Raw genomic sequence first — 12,457 nt, forward strand, 5'->3', positions numbered from 1 at the left:
AGCAGGCGGCCGCTCGGGCATGCGGAGGCACGAGCGCTGTCCGAAAGGCTTCACCCTCCTTAACGGCGTCCCCACCGCGCGAAGGGGTCCGGCCACAGCAGAGCAGGGGAACGCCGCTGGCGGCACAGAGCCCTTCGGCGACGCCTGCGTACGCAGGCATCCGCCCCGACCGCCCCACAGCGGCTGGGCAACGATGCTCTTTGTAAGGGTGAAAAAAGAAGCGAAACGGAGCTCGTGTGACTGCAGTAGATGTTTTGCAGGAGAGGCTAAACTGAATTTTAAATATTAAAAAGGTGAACGATTGGCAGCTGATTATTTTTTAAAGTGTACTAACATAAAAGAAGATCATTTGACAATTATTAGGTAGAGCTGTATTCTTAATCTTGTGCATGGCTGATTGGTTAGTTAGCAACTATCATGCTTAGATTGCTACAGGAAGGATAACTGCCAACTGTGTTTACCAATGTTGATGAGCAGTTACCGAAGGTCACTAGTACTTTGGTGACACTGACGTGTAGAGGATTAAAGCAACTGTAACAAGTGTACGATAAGACAAACCTCTGTCCCATGGCGGGGAATCTGAAATTGTGCAAAATCCCAGTTAACCAGTTACAGTAGTCGTTGCTGTACTAGTGTGTGGCACTCGTCACATTTTAAACGCATCGTTAGTACCCTGCCTCCCAGGGCGCAGGCTTCCTCCGCAAAGTCTGAAAGCCACAGTCTGGATTTTATCTTTGACTTTCTTGTTCCTCTGCCTTCGTGCAGTCGTGGGGCGATTTGTCCCTTGGAACGTCCTCGGCGTCTGCCTTTGTCCCCTGGGCCGCCTCCTTCCGCTCCTCTGTTTTCTCTGTCTCCAAAGGTCCTTGCTCCTGGCCCGGGAGCAGCGCTGGGGGTCTCTGATCCAGCTTCTCCAGGTCATCGCAGTGGCTGACCGAGCTGGTCTCACTCAGCCCGTCAGAACTTCTTAGGGACCTTTTAAAAATCTTCTGACCTGTAAAGTGTTTGAAGAATGCAGTACCACCGAAGGCAGCAAACACAGGATGCAGTACGCACAAGTTATCTTTCAAAGAAAGTATCTGAATTTTATAACTGCAAAGAAAGATTTTATTTGGGTGCTAACTTGTTCCCTAAACAGAGACAGACGCGCAGTTACAGATGCGCGGGCCGGGCAACAGCACCTGTATTTTCCCCTGTGCACACAGAGACTAATGAAATTCAGCTGAAAAACAAGCTGTCCCCATGCACGGTGAAGTCATTCCAGGGTGAAGACTTGCACCGAAAAAAATGGCAGGCTGGACGCCCGCGAATGGAACGGCGAGCTAAAACTGGGGTTTTCCGGCCACTCCCATCAGCACGGACTGCTAACAAACTACACGGCAAGGGCCACAGATGGAACAGCTCTTCACCCCAGCGTGACACTGTCCACAAAATACTAGGTGGCAACAGAAATACAGTCGATCAAATACATGATTAGACATTAATTATGATTTCAAATAAAGCTTTTGGCTTGTTCACCTGCTGTTTTTTAAAACTCAATAACCTCGTAATATCCCAGCGGAAGATTCCAGGCTTCCCAGGCAGTTGTTAGGTAATGGGATAGCAGCTTCCTGCAGCCCCAGGCAGAACCCCTGGGGAGAAAACAGGCGGGGCTGGTGCTCTGTGCCACGTTTAAATGAAGGCTTTTAAGGCCCTAGAAGATGAGCTCCGGTTCCAGGTATTATGGAAGATGGAAAATCACCTGGGTCTTCCTGTGTCATGCGACTCGGATGGCAGATGTTTTAGCAAGGCTTAGAAATAAAACTAAGACACAGCAACTTACCTGGAAGCCTTTGCTTTGCAAGGCTGGAAGTAGGAGTTGGTGGTGGAGTAGTGCCCGTTCCTTGGGCTTTTGATACATACGTAGATTCTGTGGATTCTAGAGAGCCTGCAGGTTAAAAAAAAAAAAAAAAGTATCCAGTTGAATATAGCAAAAACTAGGCAAGTTTTCTGTTCATCTGTATTTCTAGGGATGTAATAATCTTATTTTTACTGCACGTTTCTGAGACAGCACGTGCTAGGTTGAGTTGAAACTGCGACTTGATGGCAACGCATTTCCAAGTGCCTGGGGAGGAGCGCTGAGGCTTGCGAAGATGAGGAAAGTTTCCCCTCGCGCTACTTCACAACATTGCTGCGCCCAATATTCCTCTTCCCCTTGACACAGAATCATAGAATCGTTAAGGTTGGAAAAGGCCCTTAAGATCATCGAGTCCAACCGTTAACCCAGCACTGCCAAGCCCACCACTAAACCATGTCCCTAAGCACCACATCTACCCTTCTTTTAAATACCTCCGGGGACGGGGACTCAACCACCTCCCTGGGCAGCCTGTGCCAGTGCCTGACCGCCCTTTCGGTGAAGAAAATCCTCCCAGCTGCAAGCTATGAGCAGTGCCCGTGGAAGGGGTACCTGGCTACGAGGGGGAAGTATTCCCACAGAAACCTTGCTGTTCTCTGCCCTAAGAATCTTCTGGTTGGTGCATCAAGAATCGGGAAGAAAGATCCCAATACAGCAGAAAGCCTTCCTCGCTGTTGACAGAGACACACGGGCAGCTGGGCTGTGTTCTAGGTCCGACAGACACTTTGCCGAGTTCAGGAATATTCTTAAGACTCTGCCACAATTTTTACAGTGAAAATTTATCATTTTGGAAAGTACTATGTTAGTACATCAGTCTTAGTGATGGAAAAGCTGGGGACAGTCCTGTTCACATCACCAGACACGAGTTACGAACATATGAGTAAAATAACAGTCTTACATTGTAATATTCCATCGTTACCGTCTCCCACAGCGCCGCGCTCACGCTAGCCCTCCGCTAGTTTTAGCCTGTCCTTGCCAGACGTTGCACTACTTAGCGGGCAAACCGGAGCTGTATCAGCGTGGCAGCAGCCGGACGATGCCTCAAACCAGGATTTCAGGCAGAGGCACCGAGTTCCAGCAGCGCAGCGGAACATCCGAGCGCCACTTTGCAAGCGCCCTCAGGAGGATGCACGTGCATATCCATGGGGAAGCGACGTTCCAGCGCCTGAGCTACCCTGCTCGCTTACGTAGATTTATAAACACAGCATAAACGCCAAACTCTTGCAGCAAAGTCGCAGAAATGAGTCCTCTGTTAATAAATGCCGATGTCTAATATAGCTTTTTTAATATGACTCAACATGCAAGAACAAAATGTAAACCGCACAAGTGAGAAGATTGTCCTGCTGGGCGTTACAGCAATAGGGAAGAGCATGCTCTTTTACATCCCGAGGGTGGATTATGTCACTCACGATCGGATCAGCACAAGAAGTGCGTTGCAATTTTAGTATAAAATTGGAAACAGTTCGAACGACAGCATAACATGGCTGCAGATGCACTGAGTCCTACCTGCTGTTAAATTAAATGTTCTTCCCTTCGGTGAGGCTTGGAATGGAGAAAACCAGTTCAGCACAGAGCCCACCACAGGTATTTGTCGGAGCAGTCCCTGCAAAGTACACAATTAAACGCTGGCTGGTGAGCAAGCTGCCCATGCCGTGACAAGTTACTTCAGGTTACCCAGATAACTGATTTTTACGGCCTTACCTCTTCCAGAAGTCGCTCTTCGTTTGCTTTCTGAAGCTGAAGTTGTGCTTCCTGTATCCCTTTTCTAACAACTTCAGTCATGTTTTCCAACAGCTAATAAAAAACAGAAGTTACGTTGTTATATATATTATTTGGACTTGAAATTGTCTTTTTAGTTCAGATTTTAAGGATGTAAACATGATAGTCGGATATTTTTCTACTTTAAGACAATATTTGAGAAGCACCATTTCATTATGACTATAAATTAAAGAATGTACGGGCCGACTGCAGGATTTTTAAAAGATATACCCAGAGGATAGAATGTCATTCTAAACAGGAAGGGTACATATTTTTTTACTTTTACTTAGAGACGAGCCTGTCACCCAAATTCTTCAGAGATCAGCTTAGCACAAGTGATGAGCACAAGTGTTCGTCAGATGCTGAATCTGACGGGGAAGAATTTTTAGGTTTACAGAGTAGATTTTGGTTTCTGTAAGTGCCGAGGACTTAAACCAGCCTCACACTAAGTCCAACCAGGTATGCGTCAGTTCAACTTTGTTTTTCAAATTTAATATGTGACTGCCAAGCCGATCCCTGTGATGTCAGTGATGTTTTACACGGCAAAGGACAAGCAGCTTACTGGGAGAGCTGTAGAGGCAATAAATGAACAAACCCAAGGGATCAAAAAACAAAGTCACAATTTCGTCATGTGCAAGACAAATGCCAATGTCCATAACTTACTACGGGTTTTAATATTGCACAAGGCCTAGGTGACAGGCACTTCCTCCGAAATGCCAACAATTTGGGTTACTCTCAGTTAATAAAAGCAAAGGAAAAAGAGGAAGCTGCTCCTTTTCCCTGGGGGAGAGGCAAGCCAGGAATTCGCCACCACGGCAAGCGAAATACCCCCATGCGCTGACTGCGGAAGGGAGCCCAACAGGGTTGCGTTTAGAGTACACGGAAGAACCGCTGTGTTTTCTGGTCCAGTCAAGATGTTTGTCTTTAATTGTGGTTCTGCCTTTTAGCGTGCTTACCTGTAGGTCCTGAGGGCTTGCTGATACCGGAGTAGTTTTTTTTTTTTCTAAAAGCTTCCCTCTTGTACGCCAAACATCACTTATCTAAACGATGCAAGTGTCATTCTCACCGACTGATTCTGCTTCTCACTTTTGGATCAAGTGGTGTCAGATCCTTCCAGTACCACAGCTACAATAGTAGCTGGTTCCAAGGACTGCACCTTTCCGAGTCCTCCACTACTCTTTGCTCCTCCCTAGCAGCTTCAGGATCAGAGTGGCCCATATTCCAACATTCGGTTCCTAATCTCTCAACTACGACGGTTAAAAACCAGACAGTACTCTACAGGCAAACCATCTTTCACCTCGCCCTCAAAACAGCATTGGAAGTCAGGAGTGGGCAGAAAGTCTCCAGAAAACACTGCTAGAAAAAGTTTCATTGCCAAAATCAACCTATTCCCATGGGCAGAAATAGGCAAAGGATTTCTGAAGTTCGGTTTATTTTTTAGGTGAGGAAATGCAGTGTCCAATGCTACAGGAACAAAGGGACATTCATTCATTTGTGATGCAGGTCATTCCGGAATTCTACTTTGGAGAACATTTGGAGAACTCTAATCAGGTAAATGCTTTTACTAAAAGGAGTTGCATCATCAGCTTTATTACTTCAATAGGTAATTTGTAATTTCCATTTTTAAGCCACCGGTTTAAAGGTTTTCACACATTTTAGGGCACAGTCTCATCTTAAAGCTGGTATAAACAACCTCAATCCCACCACATCTAGTGGTGATGAGAAACACCAGCTCACAATCAGCCCTCACCTTCCTTTTTTTCTTTGACAGCTTAAATTTTAGTGGTAAAATGAGCCTATTTCAGTACTACAGAAGTTTTTCATTAGAACTACTGAACACAGGACCATGAACAGAAATCGGGACATCCTCAGGATATCATAATCCTGTAACAAAAGTTCTCCTTATGTGGACACAGATCGTTACTTCCACAGTAATTAATACCATTTGTTGCGGGCAAGTACAATTTTTACTTTCACAGAAAACAAAACCATGTCCTGAAGCCAATATGGAAGGGAAAAGAAAAAAAAGTGCTGAAATGCTCTGAGATTTATTAATACCTACTCTCGAATTTTCTTCAATTTCTCTGCCTGTTGCTGCAATAGTTTCAACTAACTCCGACACGTCCAGATCCTCAGTCACCATGCCAATATAAACGCAGTTCTTCTGCCCTCCGAATTCTGGACCTGTGAGAAGAGGGAGAATCAGGTCTTTGCGATGCACAAAAATGCATTCTCACAACCGGTGCAACACTCGTGCTTGCAAATCTGGAAATCCTAATACATACACACACACGCACGCTTCGGTAATTAAGGGCAGTATCTGCATGGGTATAAATTATGCAGACTATAAAAGCTCAGCCCTGTGGGTTTTCAAAAAGAGAAGAGAAAATAACATCTCAACAAGAAAAACAGTGGATATTTTATACAGCCAAGGAGCGGTATAATAAATATCAGGGCTGAAGAGGCTTCAAACTCGTTACTTTCTGCCCTTTACAGATTCCTTGGTTCTGCAGTTCTAGGGCACTTAGTTTTTGAAAGCTGACTAGAAAAAGATCAGAGTTCTGAGCAAGCAAACTAATATTATTTCAGCTATAATGTGGCACTACGTAAATGTGAAAGTGCTGCTAATTATCCTGAAAGTCATGTGAAGCTTTTAAGCTACCCACAGAAAGCAGTGAACTTGTCAGTGGGGTTGAATGAGATCTGCTCGTCCCTAGATACGGCAGTGACTGAGAAGGCTCGCTTTACAGAGAGGAACGCTGCAGCTTTTATTCTTTCTGCCAAGGAAAGACTTTGGTTTAGTTGCTGGTAAGTCAGTTTTCACACGTATTTCTGAGAACAGTGCACTTTGCTCACCTGCTGAACATTTACCAACTGAAACAGGGCTGAGGAGGAAACAAAAGTTACTGATGTTGTTTCTACAATAACCATACACACCGCAGTGTAATTTCGCATTATAATGACCTATGTACGAATGACCTACTGAACCGTAACACGACCAGTAAAATGACTGTTAGCTTGAACAGAAGTTTTTTAAATAGTGCAATTACCCAAAGAAAAACTGAGATCCGACTCCAGTTCATTTAATTTTTTCAGAAGTTCTGTATTGATTTTTGCTAGTTCTTTTTCTTGTTTGTCATCATTCTTCCCATCACCGTGATAGTTGTATCTTCAAACCAAGCCAGAAAATAGTAATTTCACTTTACAGTACATACAAAAATATACAGACATTCAGCATGTTTCTACAAACTTCTGTATTTTACCAACCAAAAACCTCAAAACATCGCGGCTTAGATCAACAAGTTTACTGGCATTTGTCATCAGAGATCTTGGGGTGAGGGGAGGTTGCTGCTGCAAGCTTAACTGAGCACAGCAGACTTCTAGGTAATACATTGATCGTACTTCAACTGTTTTGACTACACAGCATCCTTCCCGGCAGACAGTGCCAGAGGATCAGAACAGACGCTTGAAGGGTTTTATTCAGTATATTAGTGAATCCCGTTACAGATAAAAATCTAAGTTATACAGCAGGATGCACTTGCATATTACAGATCTGTCTAACAGATCCGCACACTGCCTGCAATATTGGAACTGTTGCCCTAATTTTGCCAAAACAGCTCTTCAGCTTTTCTTAAAAAAAGAAAAAAAAATAATCTCAAAGTAAGCAACATTAAAAAGGTCATTTTTTAAAAAGCACTCACAAGCTTCACCTGGGTGCAAAGCCAGACACTAATCAGCAAACTAGACATACAACTCACCACTAAAGAGATCACATATTCCTTTCTGCTAATGCAGTCTATCCAAATATATAATGAAGAAAATATTGAAAACTTTACCTTACAACACCTAATCCTGGCCAGCTGAGATCTTCAATATACAACAGGCCTACGGTTCTTCTCACTTCTTGCTCAAATTCCTCTCTCAGTTGCAGTGTACTTGTCAATACTGGTATCTTCATTTTTAAGCAGTCCACTAACTGATCAACATCTTGTATTTCAGTTCCTAAAACTAAAGGGCTGATGTGTTAGTGTTTGATAAAGTGAACAGACATACACATAGATGCCTGAATTAAATAAGTAATCTGTAAAGAAGCCACTCTAAGTCAATAAAAAAAATAACTTACAGACAGTATTGAAATATCTTGATCTATATAACAGAGTTTTCTTCAGTTATCTAGCCACTGATACATCAAAATGGAGAGAGCTAACGATTGCATAAAAAATAAGCCAATAAAAAGCATTTTCTGATGTTACAAACTAATAAGGACAATACCCTTCTTCATTACATAAGTAGCTAGCATCAGAAAAATTCCTCTTCCGTAGCCAAACAGATCATAAATTGGCTTCCATACTGGTTAAAAAAAAAGAAAAAAATCATCACAGCATCACCAAGTTATTTTATTCTAAAATCCACTTTTCAGTGTACACCAGGATCCTCTCACGTCAGTGTCAGGTGTTTTGATACCCTAAGCTGTTCACCCCACAGAAGCTAAAAGGAGATACCACGCGTCACCCTGAGCCCCTGCGAGTTGCTCTGTGCGTCTGCTCCATCTAAACAAAGTATGTACACAGTGCTGGCTTAAACATGAAATTTAAGACACTTTCCAAAACACAGATTTTTTCCCTCTTACATCACTAATTATAGAAAAACCTAGAGGTTTAGTAAATAATTCTTTTAGTTAAGTAGCTATATTTTGAACACAAGCACCATTTCGGTGTTGAAACACCTGTGTAGAAAGGTCAAACATCATCTTCTTGTGTTAAGCAGCTGGGAGGAGGAAATGTAGGGATGGTTTATCCTTCATATTTCTTTTATAACTGTCAGAAACAAAGAGCATCTCCCCTTGCTTTTCCTAATGAATTTAAAAAATAATCAAAGTCTCTCTCTGCAGAAGTAGTGAGGCAATCTCACGTACAACAGCTGAGCTACCTCTAATGCACCCATTGCCACGGCACAACAGAATGATAAAGCCGAGACAGTTTTGTTTATTAAAAAAATCCTCACCGTAGGAGAATATACTAAAGAGTTTCTTGAGTATATCTGCTTTTACACCATGAGATTGTTCTACAATTCTATAGCAAATCCCAGTTTTTACAAGCGGCTGAATTAAGTGAATGTTACCTGCAGAAGTCATTAGTGGGCTAAAACGCACACACGTGCCTTCATCTTCCAGTTCCACCACATCAACGCCGCTGGCAGGAACCAGCTGTGCCAGCTGCTCTCCTAGCTGAAGGGATGAGACACAGTTAAAGAAGTGCACGGAGCACGACCTCCTGCAGCTGCTGACTCGGGCTAGACTCTTCCCACAGTTAAGGAGAAGCACACACTGAACACAGTTTTCTGTATTTCTCAAGACCACTTCTTGTAACAAAACAAGAACTCACTGCTGGTGAGATGACAAAGTTGGACATATACTTAAAACAATGAAAATTCAGGATAAGCTACAAGCATTACAAGTCAAAAGTTTCAGCAAAATTGTCATTGGCATTACGTATGCCATGACTACTACGCAACTGATGCAAAATAGTTACGTGCTCAGCTCTCTGAAAGCACAGGTTTCTAGAATTAATTCTCTTAAGATCTGGAAAAGCAAGACTGCCTATTCAGGAACACGCAGACATTGTCAGTGAAGTATCCAGCTGATGAAAGGGTTCTGAAGTTTTCGCATTGTCCTGGATTCAGCTGGGATAGCATTAATTTTCTGCCTAGTAGCTGGTGTAGCGCTGTGGTTTGGATTTAGGATGAGAATAATGTTGATATCACACTGATGGTTTAGTTGTTGCTAAGCAGTGCTCACACTGGTCAAGGACTTTTCAGCTTCCCATGCTCTGCCCGGTGCACAAGAAGCTGGGAGGGGGCACAGCCAGGACAGCTGACCCCAGGTGACCAAAGGGCTGTTCCAGGCCATATGACGTCATGCCCAGTATATAAACTGGGGAAAGAAGGAAGGGGGGGACATTTGGCAAGATGGCGTTTGTCTTCCTAAGTGACCATTACGCGTGATGGAGCCCTGCTTTCCTGGGGATGGCTGAACACCTGCCTGCCGATGGGAAGGAGTGAAGGAATTCCTTGCTTTGCTTTGCTTGCACGCATGGCTTTTGCTTTACCTATTAAACTGTCTTTATCTCAGCCCATGAGTTTTCTCACTTTTACCTCTTCCAAGTCTCTCCCTCATCCCACCGGGGGGTAGGGGGAGTGAGCGAGCAGCTGTGCAGTGCTCAGCTGCCAGCTGGGGTTAAACCACAAGAGTCCTTTTTGGCACCCAACGTGGGGGTCAAAGGGTTTGAGATAACAACAGATTTGACTGGAATGTGCTGGATCAAATTTATAGCTGTTCCTGCTGTTCAGCTGTTAATCGGCAGGCTTCTGTGCTTCCCACAGGGCTTGCTTGCCTTACTGTATATTACTCTAGTGCTCGTTAGTGGCTGCTTTTTGCTTTTGCTGCTTGCTGACTGCTTATCATCTTCCTGTGCTGAGCCTGGGAACATTTTGATAACAGCAATGGCCACGTGCCTGGGCTGGCAGATGGCCAGGGCATGGCTGCTGTTTCTGTGCTGCTGTACTGGACAGGCTGGAACTCCAGTGTGAACGCGAGTCGAAGGGACTGTGACCTGTGGGTGAGTCCACGCAGGAGCAGGACACCCCAAAGTGTCTGCGGCCGTGGATAAGCCCATGCCAGAGCAGGTACGTCTCAAAGAGTCTGTGGCCATGGTGATGACCATGCCGCAGCAGGTATACCTCTGAAGGGATTGTGGCCCAAGGACAAGTCCACGCTGCAGCAGGTACACCTTGAAGCATCAGTGGCTGTGCACGAGGTCATGCTGGAGCACCTCAAAGCATGGGGCCATGGATAAGCCCATGACATAGCAGGAAGCCCTTGTTGCTAGCCAGACAATGTTAAGCCCTATGGTCTGGCCCAAAGGGGCCGGGGTGGAGACTGTAATGGAAATTCCTTTAAAGTGTTGTAACCGATGATCGGAGCTGCACGCTATAGGAATTCCTATAGCAGGAACCACCTGAACCAACGGAGGACAGGTCTTACAAGAAGCAGCGCAAGGGCAGCAGTGACCCGACTTGAGCTGGCTTTGGTGCCCAGTAACTCCACACAGCACACCACCTCTCCTGTCCTGAGTGACCACCATCGCGGATGGAGCCCAAAGTCACGGACTAAATGAACTCGGTGGACATCTTACAGACATTTCGCAGGGGTGGTCCATAGGCAAAGGGAATGATACCTGTGTATTGTATCAAAGGATGGGATGGTAGGGGTGGTTAATGAGGATGTATCGGATAGCGTGGGACCTGAGCATGATGTAAATGGTGTGGAATAAGGGGTGGATACTGTCCTGGCTTCAGCTGGGATAGCGTTAATTTTCTGCCTAGTAGCTGGTGTAGTGCTGTGGTTTGGATTTAGGATGAGAATAATGTGGATAACACACTGACGGTTTAGTTGTTGCTAAGCAGTGCTTACACCAGTCAAGGACTTTTCAGCTTCCCATGCTTGGCCCAGTGCACAAGAAGCTGGGAGGGGGCACAGCCAGGACAGCTGACCCCGACTGCCCAAAGGGCTACTGCGTACCGTATGGCGTCATGCTCAGTATAGAAACTGGGGGAAGAAGGAAGGGGGGGGGGGGGGGGCGTTCAGAGTGACGGCGTTTGTCTCCCCAAGTAACCGTTACGCGTGATGGAGCCCTGCTTTCCTGGGGATGGCTGAACACCTGCCTGCCGATGGGAAGGAGCGAAGGAATTCCTTGCTTTGCTTTGCTCGTGTGCGCGGCTTTTGCTTTACCTATTAAACTGCCTTTATCTCAACCCGTGAGTTTTCTCACTTTTACTCTTCCCATTCTCTCCCCCATCCCACCGGGGGAGCGAGCGAGCGGCTGGGTGGGGCTCAGTTGCCGGCTGGGGTTAAACAACGACACACATATTCCCACAAGACCAAGGAAAAAAATCTACTACCGAAAGCTTAAGATGCAGTAATAATTTCAGTTGTAATTACATGTAGAATAATCAGAGATGTGAAAGCAACTTTGCTTCAGAGCAAATTCATCTTTTTAATCCAAAATACCTACTAGTTTTGCAAAGGATATCAGATCAAGAATAACTATCAAACTAGTCTACCAAAGGTTTTATAATTACTGATGAACCCCTGGAAGCATTCCACTGTCACTTCTTTTTTCCTAAAGAGAAAAAGCATCCATTCTTACCCACTGATTGAAAGTGTCATAAATGTGTCTTTCGTTGCTTATTATGGAGTGCTGAATAGTTGAGGCCTGTGCAGCATGTGAGGTTTGATCTGAATCCAAAGATACAAGAATCACAGAAGTGGATTTTTATTTACTTAATTAAACAAAAGGCAACCTAAAATTTAGATAAAAGACAATTACATATCCTAGGCAATGTAACACATCTACACGATGTACTGGACTTCAAGCAGACTAACAAGGATTTTTTTTTTTTTAAAGGTATGCCGAACGTGACAAATACTGCAACTAAAACAGAGTTGAATATACTAGTTTTAAAAACAACCCATAAAATACTTCTTTCAGTTCTGAAGTTCAAATGCCCCAATGGAAATAAAAACAATGTCTTCACAAAGCAAAGCCCTGTCACAGCAGGCTGCAATATTTAATTTGATGCATTCAGCTACTTTTTTTATCAAGTTTTAAGGACTACTTTCTGTTTTAAACCATACAAAAATAATACTAAGGATTTAAGAGTCCATTATACACATAAAACATGCAGAAATGGCCAAATATCTTACATCCTTATAATTCAGGCAGATGACTTCTCCCTAGTAAAGCTTTT

The 12,457-nt window shown here is 44.3% G+C and overlaps 1 protein-coding gene across 3 annotated transcripts in view; it reads right to left on the reverse strand.

The window, feature by feature from the left end:
• Nucleotides 1-497: 497 nt before the first annotated feature.
• The window catches only part of PDXDC1 (pyridoxal dependent decarboxylase domain containing 1), a 34,089-nt gene continuing 22,129 nt past the window's right edge, over nt 498-12,457 (reverse strand). For all 3 annotated transcript variants that reach the window (XM_082313049.1, XM_082313048.1, XM_082313047.1), the window contains 9 exons: nt 11,857-11,945; nt 8,771-8,876; nt 7,486-7,657; nt 6,700-6,818; nt 5,712-5,833; nt 3,593-3,685; nt 3,398-3,494; nt 1,820-1,924; nt 498-991 (listed from right to left, as the gene is read on the reverse strand). In XM_082313049.1, the coding sequence (XP_082169175.1) occupies nt 729-991; nt 1,820-1,924; nt 3,398-3,494; nt 3,593-3,685; nt 5,712-5,833; nt 6,700-6,818; nt 7,486-7,657; nt 8,771-8,876; nt 11,857-11,945 (1,166 nt within the window). In that variant the 3' untranslated portion in view covers nt 498-728. The remainder of the gene's footprint in view (nt 992-1,819; nt 1,925-3,397; nt 3,495-3,592; nt 3,686-5,711; nt 5,834-6,699; nt 6,819-7,485; nt 7,658-8,770; nt 8,877-11,856; nt 11,946-12,457) is intronic.

The sequence above is a fragment of the Platalea leucorodia genome (assembly GCF_965183815.1).
Source record: "Platalea leucorodia genome assembly, chromosome: 5".
Taxonomy (NCBI): domain Eukaryota; kingdom Metazoa; phylum Chordata; class Aves; order Pelecaniformes; family Threskiornithidae; genus Platalea; species Platalea leucorodia.